This window comes from Oryctolagus cuniculus, chromosome 4 (genome assembly GCF_964237555.1).
Source record: "Oryctolagus cuniculus chromosome 4, mOryCun1.1, whole genome shotgun sequence".
Lineage (NCBI taxonomy): Eukaryota > Metazoa > Chordata > Mammalia > Lagomorpha > Leporidae > Oryctolagus > Oryctolagus cuniculus.
The window spans coordinates 91,136,207-91,151,697 of NC_091435.1; the positions used below are offsets into that span (position 1 = coordinate 91,136,207).

At 39.9% G+C, this 15,491-nt stretch overlaps 1 protein-coding gene across 19 annotated transcripts in view; it reads right to left on the bottom strand.

Moving 5' to 3' along the window:
• Window positions 1–15,491, bottom strand: part of LPP (LIM domain containing preferred translocation partner in lipoma) — a 727,525-nt gene that overhangs the window by 361,017 nt on the left and 351,017 nt on the right. For 15 of the 19 annotated variants that reach the window (XM_051859193.2, XM_051859192.2, XM_070072383.1 and 12 more), the window contains one exon: window positions 8,582–8,707. In XM_051859193.2, the coding sequence (XP_051715153.1) occupies window positions 8,582–8,707 (126 nt within the window). The remainder of the gene's footprint in view (window positions 1–8,581; window positions 8,708–15,491) is intronic. The other 4 variants (XM_070072379.1, XM_051859195.2, XM_070072378.1 and 1 more) reach the window with 1 other exon arrangement.

Below are 15,491 nucleotides of genomic sequence, written 5' to 3' on the forward strand. Positions count from 1 at the left end.
TCATCAATATAAACAAAGAATCCATTTCAAATTCAATTCTACCTTCATAAAAAAGCTTGAAGTTTATATATGTTTAAAGCTGTTCACAGGAATATATAAGTATACAAAATTTACTTCCATACAAAAAGCATGGCTTCTATTTAGACCACTGATTAGTTTTGAAATGTCCTGACTGTTGATGTACAATGTAATACTTTATCCATTTTAGTATTTTCTCTTTGTTTTGTTCTAGTACTATTGGTTGAACTCTGTGATTAACACACAATTATTCTTAGGGGTTTAAATTTTAACTGAAAAATGATCCCTGTTAAATATAAGAGTGGGAATAAGAGAGGGAGGAGATGTACAATTTGGGACATGCTCAAGCTGACTTGCCCCAAATGGTGGAGTTAGAATCATGCTAGGGGATCCCAATACAATCCCATCAAGGTGGCATGTACCAATGCCATCTCACTAGTCCAAGTGATCAATTTCAGTTCACAACTGATGACACTGATAGGTCTAAGAGTCAAAGGGATCACACAAACAAGTCTAGTGTCTGCTAAAACTAGCTGATAGAATCGAAAAGGGAGAGAACAATCCATCATGGGAAGCGGGATACACAGTAAACTCATAGAATGGCAGATGTCCTAAATAGCACTCTGGCCTCAGAATCAGCCCTTAAGGCATTTGGATATGGGTAAAGAGCCCATGAGAGTATTTTAGGCATGGAAAGCCAAGACACCCTTGGGGGGGAGGGGGGGAGGAAGACCTAAATGGAAGATCTCTGCAAGTGAGATCCCAGTGGGAAGAATGGGGCCATCAAAGAAGGAGGTACCTTTCTCTGAAGGGAGGAGAGAACTTCCACTTTGACTATGACCCTGTCGGAATAAGATCGAAGTCGTCGAACTCAAAAGGCTTCCATAGCCTTGGCAACTCATGACTAGAGCCTAGGGAGATTACTGACGCCATAAACAAGAGTGTCAAATTGGTAAGTCAACAACAGGAGTCACTGTGTACTTACTTCTCATGTGGGATCTGTCCTTAGTGTGTTGTCCAATGTGAAGTAATGCTATAACTAGTACTGAAACAGTATTTTACACTTTGTGTTTCTGTGTGGGTGCAAACTGATGAAATCTTTACTTAATATATACTGAATTGATCTTCTGTATATAAAGATAATTGAAAATGAAAAAAAAAAAGCTGTTCACAGGCATATATAAGTATACAAAGTTTACTTCCATATAAAAAGCATGGCTTCTATTTAGACCACTGATTAGTTTTGAAATGGCTTATAATTGGTATTTGTGTCACACCTCAACTGCTAGGTCAAGAGGTATCAGGAAAGCTCAGTAAAATAAGAAGACAAATCTTAGTAGTTTCCCTTAATGAAAGAGAGCTTCCTGGCAGTAAAAGAAAGAGTCCTGTCACAAATTTGCAGGTGTTTTGTTTTTCTGATAAAATGAAGCATGTATCAGTTCAGTCATGTACACTGTGTCTCCTGTGACTGAATCCAAGATATTTATCATATTGGTCTTTGTTTAGGAAATGCAACATAATGGTTTCTCCAGTTCTACAGAAATGACGGAAAAAGACAAAAAGACTTGATGTATATTCTTCTTTAATGCCAATAATTTGAGAACAGTTATAGTATGGAATTATAACTCATGATAATCTTTTTTAAGATATAATCACCAATTTAACCAATGTGTTTTAACAGAGCTATAGACCAATAATCTTCTTACTGCATTGCTTTCAAGTGGTACAAAGCAAGGTAAGGGTGAATGTGGAATTTTAAATGAATTAGCGATCACCTTTAAGTTGTCCTCACAAAAATCATTCACCTCAGCTGTACTTATTTTTTTGGATGTACAAATGCATGTTTATTATGGAAAAATGAGAAAGCAGCTACTTCTTTGTGATGCGTCATCACCATGTCAATTTCAGACTGGAATTTAGAGTATTTCCAGAGTTCCGATGTCTAGATTTGATGACAATATTAATCTATTTAACCAGAAAACACAAGTTTGTGTGCCTTTTCTTTGCCAGGAAACAAATGATTGTTTTGCTTCAGGGACTTTTAGTCTGGTATTTATGAAAATTATTTTTAAACTGTTTAAAACATTTTATGAGTATTATCTCTATAAGGTATACTCTGAGAGGTAACATTTCTAGACATTTTATTTTACATTTCAGTAATCTGAGATTCAGAACAATAAAACACATTCAGTTCTCTTCTAGGGTGCACGGATCCTCAACGTGACACCATGGCTTAGGTGCATATTTGACTGCGTGCCAGAGGTTCAAAGCCCAGAGACACATTCTAAAATTTACAAACGGCTCTGTCTATACTTACATTTGAAAACTATAATTTCTGGTTTAACAGCACTGTGTGATCAATCTGTATCATTTAATGTAGCACTCACCCCTTTTATTGTTTTGTGAGTATGTATGTTCAGATTTTGAAACATAATAAACCAAAGGTTTATATTTGTAATTAATAGGCACACTGAAAAGCAATTCTTGACTTTCCTGGTACTTGTTCACCAATATGAAAAAAAAAAAAATGAAGCTTAGCAGTTAAACTCCAATAGAATACTTTGCATGGAGAGCAGGCCAGCTAGTTACTCAACTATGACAAATGGCAACATATAGGATTGGTTGTCAACCACCTTCAACCTTCTGTCTAGAAAGGTCACATTATCATTTTGATACTTAGTTTGACTACAAAGCACCCACAGAAACAAGCACTTAAGTGCACAAAATAACGAGTGCAGATTAACTGAAAAGTGGCTTTTTTTTTCTCTTGAAACACAACAGTCCTACATTTTTACCATAGTTAAATCTAGTTTTCTTGAGTAAAGCCCGCAAATGAATTTGCATTTTGTTTATTTACTTCTTAACTAGAGAAAAACAGAGAAGCAGCAAAGCAAAGGACCATAGGGTTAAAGACCCAGCCTACTACCAAAATAGATCATTAAACAGTGGGAGAGGAAGAAAGGAGGAGCTGGAAACCAGTCCTGACAAGAGCGCTCTTTAATTCTGCAGATGTGATCTGTGCTTCTGCATAGACCTGGGCCTAATCATTTCCACTAAGACGCGGTTGTAAAATACAGAAACTCAAGAGGCAGCTTTGTGAATTATTGGTTTTTTTTCTTGTTTGTTTCTTTAAAAAAAAAAAACAACACAATGCCTGGATTGAGTGAGTCAGTGTAATGTCACACACTGATCTCTGAGCCAATGACTCACCAAGGTGTAGCAGACAAATCACTGCAGAAGGCCACCACAGGGACCCTGGCAGGAGGACTGAACAGGGCACCCACTGCTCGGGTCTCTGCACAACAAGGACTGCACAGGGCTCTTCAGCAGTTACCTGCTGGACTTCCTCCCCATCTCAGCTAGAGTCTCACAGACTCCGAGCACATACTCTTATACTGGGACACAAGAAACAGACATATTTTCTGGCAAGAATTTTCTAGAGGTGCAAAGAAATGTAGATTTGGGGGCTAAATTTCCACTCTGAAAATGTTACATTTCCTGACTCTCAAAGTTCCACAGCTAACTTTGGTTATGTTTATCATATATGACACAAACATCATCTTCTGAAAAAGGAAGAGGAGATATAAATGTTATTGAGATGCAATTATACACCATCTAAAAATTAATCAACTCTGAATCAGCTCCCCACTCATCCACCCTCATCTCATTGTTACTTAACTGTTGAAGTTTTCTGGCAGGTATAGACTAATTCAGAATAACCCAGATCCTCTAAACACGCAGACTGCCAAGAATTAGATCCCTTTTCCTTTTAGAATGGTATTTTGTGCATTTTATTCTTCTATGTTCTAGTTAATATCTTACACATGAGATTTCTACACTTTCACTTTTACCACAGCTCTCAAAAGGGGGCTATTTGTAAGCAGATAATGCGGATATACAGAGTAGTTCATTTCTCAGTAAATTTCTCCCAAAAGAATATGGAAAGAAGATGGTGCTATTCATACCGATTCTCTTTTTTTGACAGAATACCCAACTCAATTCCCAAGAAGCCTAACCAAAACATAGCAAATCCTTCTTCTGCAGGGACGAGCAATGTCTCATCACAAAGTATCAGCATGTTGCAGCTTTCCTCTCCCAGTAGCTTACATGTTTGGGTAGCACTGAATGATATGAAATATTAAAATTTAATTACTAATTAATCTCCCCTGCAGCTGCTCATGGCTTTTGCAAGCTAGAACATGGAGCACAAGAGAACAGAAGAGTCACAGCACCAGAAGACTCCCCCACTGATTACATGACATCCAAGCCCTCAGGCCACATAGACTCCTCAGAAAAAATATTCAGCACAATGCACACACCTGAAACAAATTCTCTGGTTCCCTCCTAGGTTATGAACGTACACAATGCACCCAGTGAGGCAGCACTGGGATGAAAATCAAATGTATCTATATGACCGCATGGCATTTAAGTCCCATGTCTCTAAACAAACCAAGCAGTTACACAATTTTTAAAATTTTATTTAAGTTATTCAAATTTTATGTAATTCATACCTATAGATTTAGGTACAACGATTTCTACATGGTTTAAATGAAGAAGTGAACAGTGTCACTTACAGGATAAACAGCATTTACAAAGGATCAGCTCAAACCTTCAAGACCTAAAGCTTTAGAGAAAACTCCAGATAGCAGCTAACAGTCCCCAAACGAAAGAAGAAGCACTGTGCTAACTGCTGCTTTGGGTAACATTATATTTTTTGCAGTTTCAGAACAACTTCTCTGCAAAAGGGGAATGGATTGCAGTTACCTTGCCCATTTTGGAAACACAGTAGTGAAAGAACAGCCTCAGAATGGTAAAGGTGGACAAGTTCACACGAACAGAATTCTCTCTAGAGAAGTGAACACATTGAGCTGGGAAGACAGTGTGCTTCATGTTGGTAAACTCGGAGTCAGAGCTATCAAACCATCCCTCGCTGTATTCTTACTCCCCAAATCTTTCCACAGCTTTTCATTTTAGTTGAAGAGGAAAAAACTCACTAGTTTTCTCTACACTGCTCACATAACCTTCAATTCTGACAACGAAATGAACAAAAACAACCATATGGACAATAAGTGAATAGAACTGAAGTTGGGAAATCTGAGAATGGGAAATCCATCTTTAGGCAAAGGAGGAAGCTGCTTAAAAAAAAAAAAAAAAAAAAAAAGACTTGTTTCCAAGAGTCAGATGTCTATTAAGGGTTATGTGAATGGAGTTCCCTGGAATGTCTTACCTTACAAACATTCCACATGTCTATCATTTTCACCCAAGATCCATGAGTCAAAGTCGCCTTTCATAGGTGATTCAGAGGTGAACTGGGGAAATCACATAACACATGCTTGACTAATGAGAAACCATAGACCTACTAGCCTACTTTAAGTAGGATGGTGACTCGACAAGTTTTGAAATTTGGTTTGGATCAAAAAATGGAAACATCAAAGTTGGGTATTAACAGTCTACACTTCTAGAACTTTTCAAAAATACCGTTTAATTACAACATAACACGGTCTATGGCAGACATCATCTTCTCTTGGCACATATTTTAATATTTTAAGAGTATGATTATTGTTCTCACAGTATATAATTATGTTAGCCAATAAATACCAACACTTCCAATTCAGTTCTACCAAAGTGAAGATAATTCAGAAGCATAAGCTATGTCTTCCAATTAACTCTTGCTTTCCTAAATTAAAATCATTAAAAATATAGAAAGGATCATCCTTTAATTTCTGAATGGAATGGGCACATAGCCAATAGTCTTACCCTAATTATGAGCTTGTTCTACTTAAGTGCCATCATAATTCATTTTTTTTAACCTTCTGAATGTTTTTCTTACATGGGAAAGCCATGTTCAATGGGCACTTTCCCTCAAATGACTCATGTCAGAGTTTTTATAAGTGGTGAAAACATTTTCAAAAGGAAAACCCTGGCATCCTCCCTCTGGCGTCAGAACTTAAAGCCCAAGGCCACATTCAGGGTCTGGCTGTGCTCACACAGTAGTCACATGGCCAGAGACACTCCTTCCTCTGTGAAGTCTTGGTCTTCTCTATGTGAACCAGGAGCAGGCACACCACCTGTATCTGAGAGTGGAGATATCGAGACCTCACTCCAGTGAGGATATATGTGAGCATGCTTCTCCACTGGTAAACTACAAACCACATGCCAGTCATTATGAGTCTGTGTGCACAGAAAGATTTTGCAGACACAAAAGTAGCTGCTGAATAAACCTCATTAAGATGCAGGGGTTTATGGAAGGAATTGTGTAGACGGAGCTATAAAGAACAGAGGCTATTTTAAGAAAAAGACCACAAAGCATAATCTCCTCAATATATGTTAGGTTACAAAAACTTAGGAGAGAAAAAAAAATTAAACAAAAACTCTGTTTTGAAAAAAGGTGAAAAGGAGGCGACAGCCTGCAGAGAAGCATTTGGGCAGGAAACGGCTGGACCCAGTGGCCTGGCTGTCCTGTGAAGCCGGGCTCACGCTCCTCGTGTGGATGGAATTGGACAGTTGCTAAGTCTGAGACACTGGTCCCTAACAGTGAAGGAAGCATGGCTTACTGAGGAACTGCTCTGACCAACCCCTGTATCTTTTCAGAGTCGGTTTTACTTCCTTTGTGCCTTCTTCAGAATGAATTTTACATTTCTTCCTGCTTAAGAACTTCAAAGTGATCCCCATGAGCAGAAAACACAGCTTAAAAACCTTAATCTGGCCTTCAAACCTACCCAACCTACAGTCCCCCTCGCGCCCTCACTGGCCAGGCTGAAATTGTGGTACAGGAGGTTAAGTCCCTGGTTGCAACCCTCACATCCCATTTCTGAGTGCTGGTTCAGTTCCTAGGTACTCCGCTTCTAATCCAGCTTCCTGAAAATGCATCCCGGAGGCAGCTGATGACTGCTTCAATGCTTGGGCCCCTGTCACCCAGTGGGAGACCCGGGTGGAGTTCCTGGCTCCTGGCTTCAGCCCTGGCTGTTGTGGGCATTGGAGAGTGAGCCAGTGATCTCTATCTCTCTCTCTCCATATGTGTGCGTGGCAGCCTTTCAAATAGATGAAAAATAAAATAAACAATCTTAAAGGCTGCCAACAGCTTCCTCCATAGCCGGCCTCCCTATCTATTGCTCAGGCTTCGTCTCCTTTCTGATCTCCCAACAACACAACCTCAGCTATCCCTCTAGCCAAACCAACAAGCCTTCTGATACAAACTCTCAGATTCTGTCACCTCACTCTCTCCCCTTCCTTCTGCGATACTGACCACAATTTAACTTCCCGAATATCATGGACTATTGGAGTTTCGTGTGTTTCCCTTCCATCCACTTTCCTGCTCTTATCAGTTGCCCCAAAAGCCCACAGCTCAGGACATGCTGACAGTCCTGCTGACAGCATGATGGAGCCACAGCAGAGATGGCTGAAACAGTGCTGTAGTGTATTTTGCCTGGTGCCCCCACATAGGTGACAATCCTGTTATGTATCTAGAGAAGGCAATGAGACTATGTAACCTTATGTGCAGTTAGGTACTGAACTGACTGCAATAGAGAAGAAGGACTGTACTCTAACTTGTTCAAAGAACCAGCAACTGCCAGTCAGGAACTGGATTGGGACTCAGTGATGTGTACACTGTCACTCAGCCAGGCAAACTCTGCACAAGAGTCACACAACACAGAGACAACAGTAGTCAACAGGGACAATGCTTGCATCTAGAGTTCAATGGCTGCCTTCTGAGGACTTGGAAGCCCTCAAATAGATTTGGCCTGACCCTCAAGACCTCAGAGAGGCAGTGATGATCCCTACAGTGAATTTCAACTTTTGTAACACAAGCAATAAGCCAAGTTGCAGGAAAATAGTCAGCTTCAAGACAAGCAACAAATACAATGAAAAATTGATAACAAAACATCATTTGCACCTATACAATATAGAATAATAGCTATCATTTAACTCCTGTGAATTTGAGGGGAAAAAAAAAACAATATATTGCAACTGCTTGTACAGTATGAGCTAGTAACAGCCTTTGGAAAGGAAAGGGAAGAAAGTGCTTCTCCATCTCAATGTGGGAATCCAACACCTCAGAGGCAGGGAAATAGCTCCAAAGAAAATATACATGAACATATCCCTCGAGCATTAGTTATAACAGCAGAAATGCAAACCAACTAAATATATATCAAAAGGAATTTCCTTACAAACAACACAGAGCCTCACAAAACTCAGGTGTGTAAAGCCACGTCAAGTCATATTAGTAAAGATTGCAACAGTGTGTCATAAAATATCTTTATAGACAAAGCTAAACATGGGTCAGGACACTGCAATAAGAGGAGACTTGCTTTCTTATCACATTTTTAGTAACACTGTGTTCTTTTTTGCAAAAAAAAAAAATAACAAGAATTAAGAAAATTGATGTAAGACATTTCTGCCAGTTAACTAACATATGATGTTGATATTAAATAAAAACTTAGACCAATAGCTCTGAGAAAATTAAAGAAAAAAAATGAAAGAGCATTAAGAAGTTTGTTCTTCCAGAAAAGAGTAAAGCATTGGTGGCTGGCCAGAGAGAGGGGCCAGGGGGAGCAGCACTCACCTGCGGGGGCCGCGGCTTATAGGGGGAACTGCACTCAAGGTCAGCCAAGATACTTGTCAAGGAGTCAATCTCAGCGTCCAGGCTGGAGCGTCTCTCCTCAAGGGTCTTGCCTCCAGGATTTCCCTGCTGAAAGCAACACATCCAGGTTTCAAACAGCAGATTTCCACTGACAGCATTCACAGCTGCCATTTCTCAAGTTGTAGTAGGGCTTTATCCACATTTGGGGGCACCTCATTTTCTTAGTTCTTAGAAAATCTCAGTGAGGTAGGTGGGCTGGGGTAGAGTTTTCTTACCCGACAGGGAGGAAAACTGAAAACCAGGAGGGGGTTTTCCTCAGGTCAAGGACTTGTCCAGAAACCCCTCTCCCTGCCGTGAGCATCCACATGAATGAGAATACAAGCCTCCATCTCTGCATTTATGGGAAGGTATTGCGAGCCCTTTATGTGCAGAAACCACTGAATAGAATGAAGGTGTTAGAGAAGAAAGGGACCTCCCTGAGAGGCCAGAAACCAGCGTCAGCACTTGCAGATGTGGGAGCCTGAAAGTACTCCAGAGTTGCAGGCACGGATATGTGCGCAAGAGATGGCAAGACCCGGTGACACTTAAAACGTAGGCTAGAAAGAGACCACTCAGGGGCCTGGTCCAGGAGCTGCAGTGGGGGGCCAGCATCAGTCAGTGCTGATGGTATAATCAGGGTTTTGTGGATTTTACTGCCCATGCCCATGTCTCTTGCACTCCATAAGAGAGCAGAGGGCAGTTAGTTTTCCCAGAGCCTCTACAGGACTTGTAAGCAGGTTTAGGAGAAACAAGCGCAGCCTGCCTACAGATCAAGTGAGGTGATCCTAGGAGGTGGAAGCCCGGTGAGGTAAAAGGAAGCGTGTAAGGTGATGATATTACAGACGGTGTATGTGTGACGCAAGAGTCTCTAAGGACTCCACCAAGAATCAAAAGGGTATCATCGGCAAGACCCAACAGGAGTTAAGTAGCATGAACTCCACTGGGTATATCTAAGGAGGTTGAATATCAAGATAATGTCTGATGTGTACAAGAGTTTAAAAGGGCTGGCGCTATGGCATGGCGTAGTAGGTTAAGCCTTTGCCTGCGGCACCAGCATCCCATATGGGCGCCATTTCGAATCCTAGCTGCTCTACTTCCAGTCCAGCTCTCTGCCTATGGCCTGGGAAAGCAGTGGAAAATGGTCCAAGTGCTTAGGCCCTCGCACCCACGTGGGAGAACTGAAAGAAGCTACTGGCTTCTGGCTTTGTATTGGCCTAGCTCCAGCTGTTGCAGCCATTTGAGGAGTGAACCAGTGGATGGAAGACCTTTCTCTCTGTCTCTCCCTCTCTCTAAATATAACTCAACTTATTAAATGCATAAATGAGGCTTTAGAAAAAAAGTTTAGGAAAAACTTTAACCAAGAAACTACAAACCTTAGAAACAACAAAATATAGGGTTACTGACAGGCTAGCATTAAATCTTACATTCCTTGAAGTACACCTACCTGTGACTATACTGCATCAGGAATAATGAATAATACCATTTTCTATTAATACCATGAGTTCCTTTTCCCCTACTGGCTTTCTCACCAACAGATCTTCCCTAATTCCTGAAACCTAAGTCTCTGTGTAAAAGCCACTCAATGGGCTCCAATGAATAGGTCAGTCTCTTGTGAATTCAGCCAGCATGAGTTAATCCTTCCTAGCTCATCTACGCCAGGCACATTGATGATACCAACTGCCTAGGAAGGTGTGTCCCAGCCCCTTGGAGCCAAACCTAGACTGCTGCCTGCCTCGTGAGGCATCCTTGCTTGTGAGCTCTCCTTACGTAGGGGCCCCTTTGACCGTGCCATCCAAAGCCGCTGCCTCAGCACTTCCTCACTCAGGATATACGGTTAGGACCCCTCTGTGCACTCTATCCTCCCATCTTGCTTTGTTCTACTCTTCTAATGACACTCACCCACCATCAGCTAACATCAAGTTTTGTATGATTTTGTTATTGTCAGTCTCTCTCCCAGGATAATATGGAGCTCCATGAAAGCATGTGGTTTTGCTGCTCACTCTTCCCCCCTGAATCTTGCTAAGGACCCAATCCAATTAAGTGGCCAATAAGTATTTTCAAGTACATTAATGAATGAACAAGGGCAGGCAGTACCATAGGTCCAGATAGCAACCATTTTCACATCAACAACTTTTAGGTAAAAGCAGGAAATTTTAGGTACAACAGGAAGCAAAAAGGTTCTGTGTGTGTGTGTGTGTGTGTGTGTGTGTGTGTATCAGGCTGTATGGTTCAGGTGTGCAGCCTTGCAACATTGAGCAATTTTCCTCAGCCCCCTTGCCACAATCAACAATGTAAAAGCAATGACGTGACAGGTTGGTTGCGTGTTCTCAGAGTCTGAATTTCCAGTGAGACTAAATGCTTTCAGGCCAGTGGATTTTCATCCTGGGAACAGATGTTTTCATGGTGCTAATTCCCCTTTCAGATGAGATCTCATTTTTATCCCAAAAGGCATTAATAACTACAAAGTACAGTGACATCATTAAGAAAATGATCATTTAATAGTTAATATTCATGTGAACACTCTGAGTACTGTGCCCTGACCCCAGGGAAGGTAGGGCTCTATTGCAAAGGAAGGCAACTGAGAACCAAGGGAACCTGATTCTCCTGTGTACAGTCATAAGATAGTATGATAAACACAAATGTGACTAAGTGTGTTTCCATAGATTCATAGAGCACACAATCTATCTGCAAGAGTGGCAGACTGGAGTCTGGCTAAATTCTTCTTGGGGACATGCTTCCTCATCTACGAATTGAAGAGAACCCCACCAGTGCTACCTAAAGCAGAGGACTAAGACAAGATCCAGATAAGAAAATGGATGGGAAAATACTTTGTAAATTATAAAGTGCTATAATTATGATGATTTCATAAATAGCATTAATTATAGCAACCAGTACCTATAAATTAATATGAATAATATAGCTATTGTTAATTATTCTTCTTCGTAAGAGAAGCATCATTCATTAAGTGTTCCCTTGGGGTATCAGTAAAGAGGATTTAATCCAGTCTTCAACATCTGCTCTTTACTGAGGCAGAAAGTACATCAACTATCTATGCCTTAAGTTACTGTGATATCTAACCACAGAGACTCAAAAGTCACAGGATTACCCCGAGCTATACAATGAAACAAGTAATTATGGTGTGCAACTGGCCTGTGCTTGTAAGACTTCAACTGGTTTCCAGCCTCCTTTTCCCCCTTTCCTCCAAGTACGGAATGCTCCCCATTTTTAGTTTCTCACACTAGTTTGATGTCATGTATTAACAACCTCAAGTCTAAATCCTGTGAGATTTTGCACCAACATCTCCCCATGATGCCCTACCTGGCCTTTGCTTCTACATTTCAATCCCCATTAGGAATTAGAATAGGCCTCTTTCCTATTCCTCAGTCTCTGTTTTATGTCTCAAATAACTGAAAACTTGCCTAAGAGCTGCCACCAATCCCTCTCTTGCTACCCTCAACTGCTCTCTTTAAAATCTTTAGATCTGGGGGGCTATCATACTTATTAGCAACAGCTTATACAAGATATTAGAAGCCACCATCCTATCATCAGCTACTAGAATCCTACAGACCAACCAACATGTCTTTGCCTTAATTATCACTGTAGTTGACAGATAACTTGGAGGTTAAGTGACCTGCTCAAGGATAAACAGGGATGATTCCTGGTTCTTTGCCGAATTCTTTGTCTAAATATCGCATGAACTCCTGTGAAGTGGACTGTAATCCTAACAATACCTACATTCTTCAACTCTAACTAGAAGGCTTCCATTGTCTCGGTCTGGGTTCTGTCAAGGAACCAATGTCCGTAAGGTGTTTGCATATTGATCACTTACTTTAGGAACCAGTCTGAAGAGAGGATACGGAGGGAATGGGATGAGTTAAGCAGACAGGGAGAAAGGCAGATTCAAAGGTGTTATGTTGAGCAGGTCAGCAAGGGGGCAGTCAGAGCTGTACCCTCCAGGGAGCCCTGAGGAGTCCTGGAAAAGGCGCCTCAGCTCTTCCACCTGAGGAATGCAACAGCACATATGCATTCTCAGGCTCCAGTTCCCCATTGCTTTATGGTTGCTACAAGGCTTTTAACTCCTTTATAATAGCCCTAAGAAGTATAATGCTGGCAAAGGAAGCCCAGACAGAAAATGAATAAAGATATTTCAGCTGACGCCAGGTGCTACCAGGTCATTCCTGTAAATACAGATCTGGTCACAGTAGCAATGGCTGGCACATGAAAGTAGGATGAATGGAGGAGAGATGGGCACAAAAGGTATGCAGATACTGCATCCATTAACAACCACAAAAACCCCATGAATAAACAACTCACTGGTGTAATTTCCCATGAAATACACAATTGTATTACTTATATATTGTATTCCTTATATAAATATGCATGTATTAAAAACTCACTAAACCACAACTGAGGCTTATTATGATTTGGAAAATCATAATTCTCAGTGCCACCAGTAGAATTACAAAGTGACGACTAAGTGCACAGGAAGAGACTGCAAAACAACACCCCAGAAAGGAACTGTACAGCCTGTGGGTGAAATAAAGTCAGGCATGCCCTAGAGTCTGAATTTGGGTACTTCACATCTTAGTTCCACTATTATTAACTCACTAACTACAGGTGACACACACAAGGAATGCCAATAATGAGTTATGAAAGAGCATTCATTTGTATTTATTTATTCACCTTTTATAGCCAAACATCTTATCAAATATAAAGCTAACAGAAAAGTAGAAGATACAGTAAGATGAACCCCATTCAAGATTTTCTTAAGCAAGTTTTACCAATGACAATATTTGGCCACAGTTGCTCTCTCCATATATAAATTCTACCTGCTGGTGCAATTAAAACATTTCTATCCAGGGAACTCTTAACTTGTATCTTGTAATAATGCCTAATTCTTTCAATATCATGTTAAGACATTTAATATGACTGCAGTATTATAGAAGATGCACACATACTCACATTTCACTGTAGTCCCAGTGATGTGTTTTCATCTACTGTTGCTAATTTCCATCCAAAACCTGATCATGCACTCAAGCACTATGTCTTTTATTAGTCTCCTTCAATTTTTAGATGAGGTCCTTAAGAATATTTTTGTCTTTCATGAAGTTGACTTTTAAAAGAATATAGGCCAGATGTCTCAAAAAAGTTAAACAATGCAGTTTTGTCAAATGATTAGATTCAGATCAGAAAAAATAAGGCAGAAATACAATACACATGACACATCAGGAAGCTCATGATGTCAGTTTGGCCCACATTTGGTAATGCCAAGTTTGATGATTTGAATAAGCTATGTAGTGTCCACCAGAGTTCATCATTGAAAAAGCACCTTCTTTCCTATCAAAAGATCAATTACATTCTTTACAGAAATAGAAAAGGCAATCCTGAAAATCATTTAGAATCACAAAGGTCCCAGAATAGCCAAAGCAATCCTGAACAAGAAAAATCAAGCCAGAGGCATCATAATACCTGACTTCAAAGCATACTACACAGCCATAGTAATTAAAACAGCATGGTACTGGCATAAAAACTGATTACACAGATCACAGATCAATGGAACAGAATAGACAGCCCAGAAATTAATCCACATACATACAGCCAACTGATTTTTGACTAAAGTGTTCAGATCATTCAGTGTTGAAGCATAATCTCGAAGGATAATCTCTCCAACAAATGGTGCTGGTGCAACTGGATGTATATATGCGCAAGAATGAAATTAGACCCATACAAATCACCATATAGAAAAATCAACTCAAGATGGATCAAAGACCTAAATTTAAATCCTGAGACTATTAAGTTGCTGGAAGAAAATGTAGGGGAAACACTCCAAGACATGGTGTAGGGTATGACTTCTTCGATAATACCCCCAAAACTCAGGCAACAAAAACAAGACTAACCAAATGGGGCTATATCAAAGTCAGAAGTTTTTGCACACAAAATGAAATGATTTATAGAGTGAAGAGAGTTCCAACAGAATGGGAAAAAATTTTGCAAGCCACCTATCTGGCAAAATGATTAATATCTTGTATGTCATCAGAAACTTAGAAAATTCAACAAAAACACAACCAATCCAGCTGAGAAATGGCCAGAGGACTTCAATGGACAGTTCTCCTGTAAATACAAATGGCCAACAAATATATGAAAAAAATGTTCAACATCATCAACCATCAGGGAAATGCAAATCAAAACCACAATGAGATAGCATCTCACCCCTGTCAAAATGGCTAAAATCCAAAACAGAGAGAGTTACAAATACTGACAAGGATGTGGAGAAATGGAACACATATACATTGTTGGTAGGAATGTAAATTAGGGCAGCCACTGTGGAAAATAGTGTGGAGATTTCTTTAAAAACTAGAAATAAACTTGCCATATGATCTAATAATTCCACTACTGAACATATATCCAAAAGACTTGAACACAATGTATCAAAGAAATACCTGCACCACCAGGTTTATAACAGCACTGATTTAATAGTCAAAATTTGGAATCAGCCAAGGTGTCCATCATCAGATGAATGGATAAAGAAAATGTGGTGTATACATATACACATTGGAATATTACTGATCTATAAAAACAAAATTCTACCATTTGTGACAAAATGATCACAACTTGAGGATATAATGTTGAGTGAAATAAGCCAAATCCAGAAAGACAAATACTGCATGTTCTCCCTGCTGTGCGAGAAGTAAAACTTAAAAAACAAACTTAAAAAGAAAGAAAAAAACAAAGAAATGCCTATGTGTATCAGTATTTCTACAAACATAGTTTTGTAAAACTTTGTTTTATGCTTTTGACAAACCAATGGTTAAGAATGCTATACTACTATAGTTTTAATGATCTGTGGTTACTT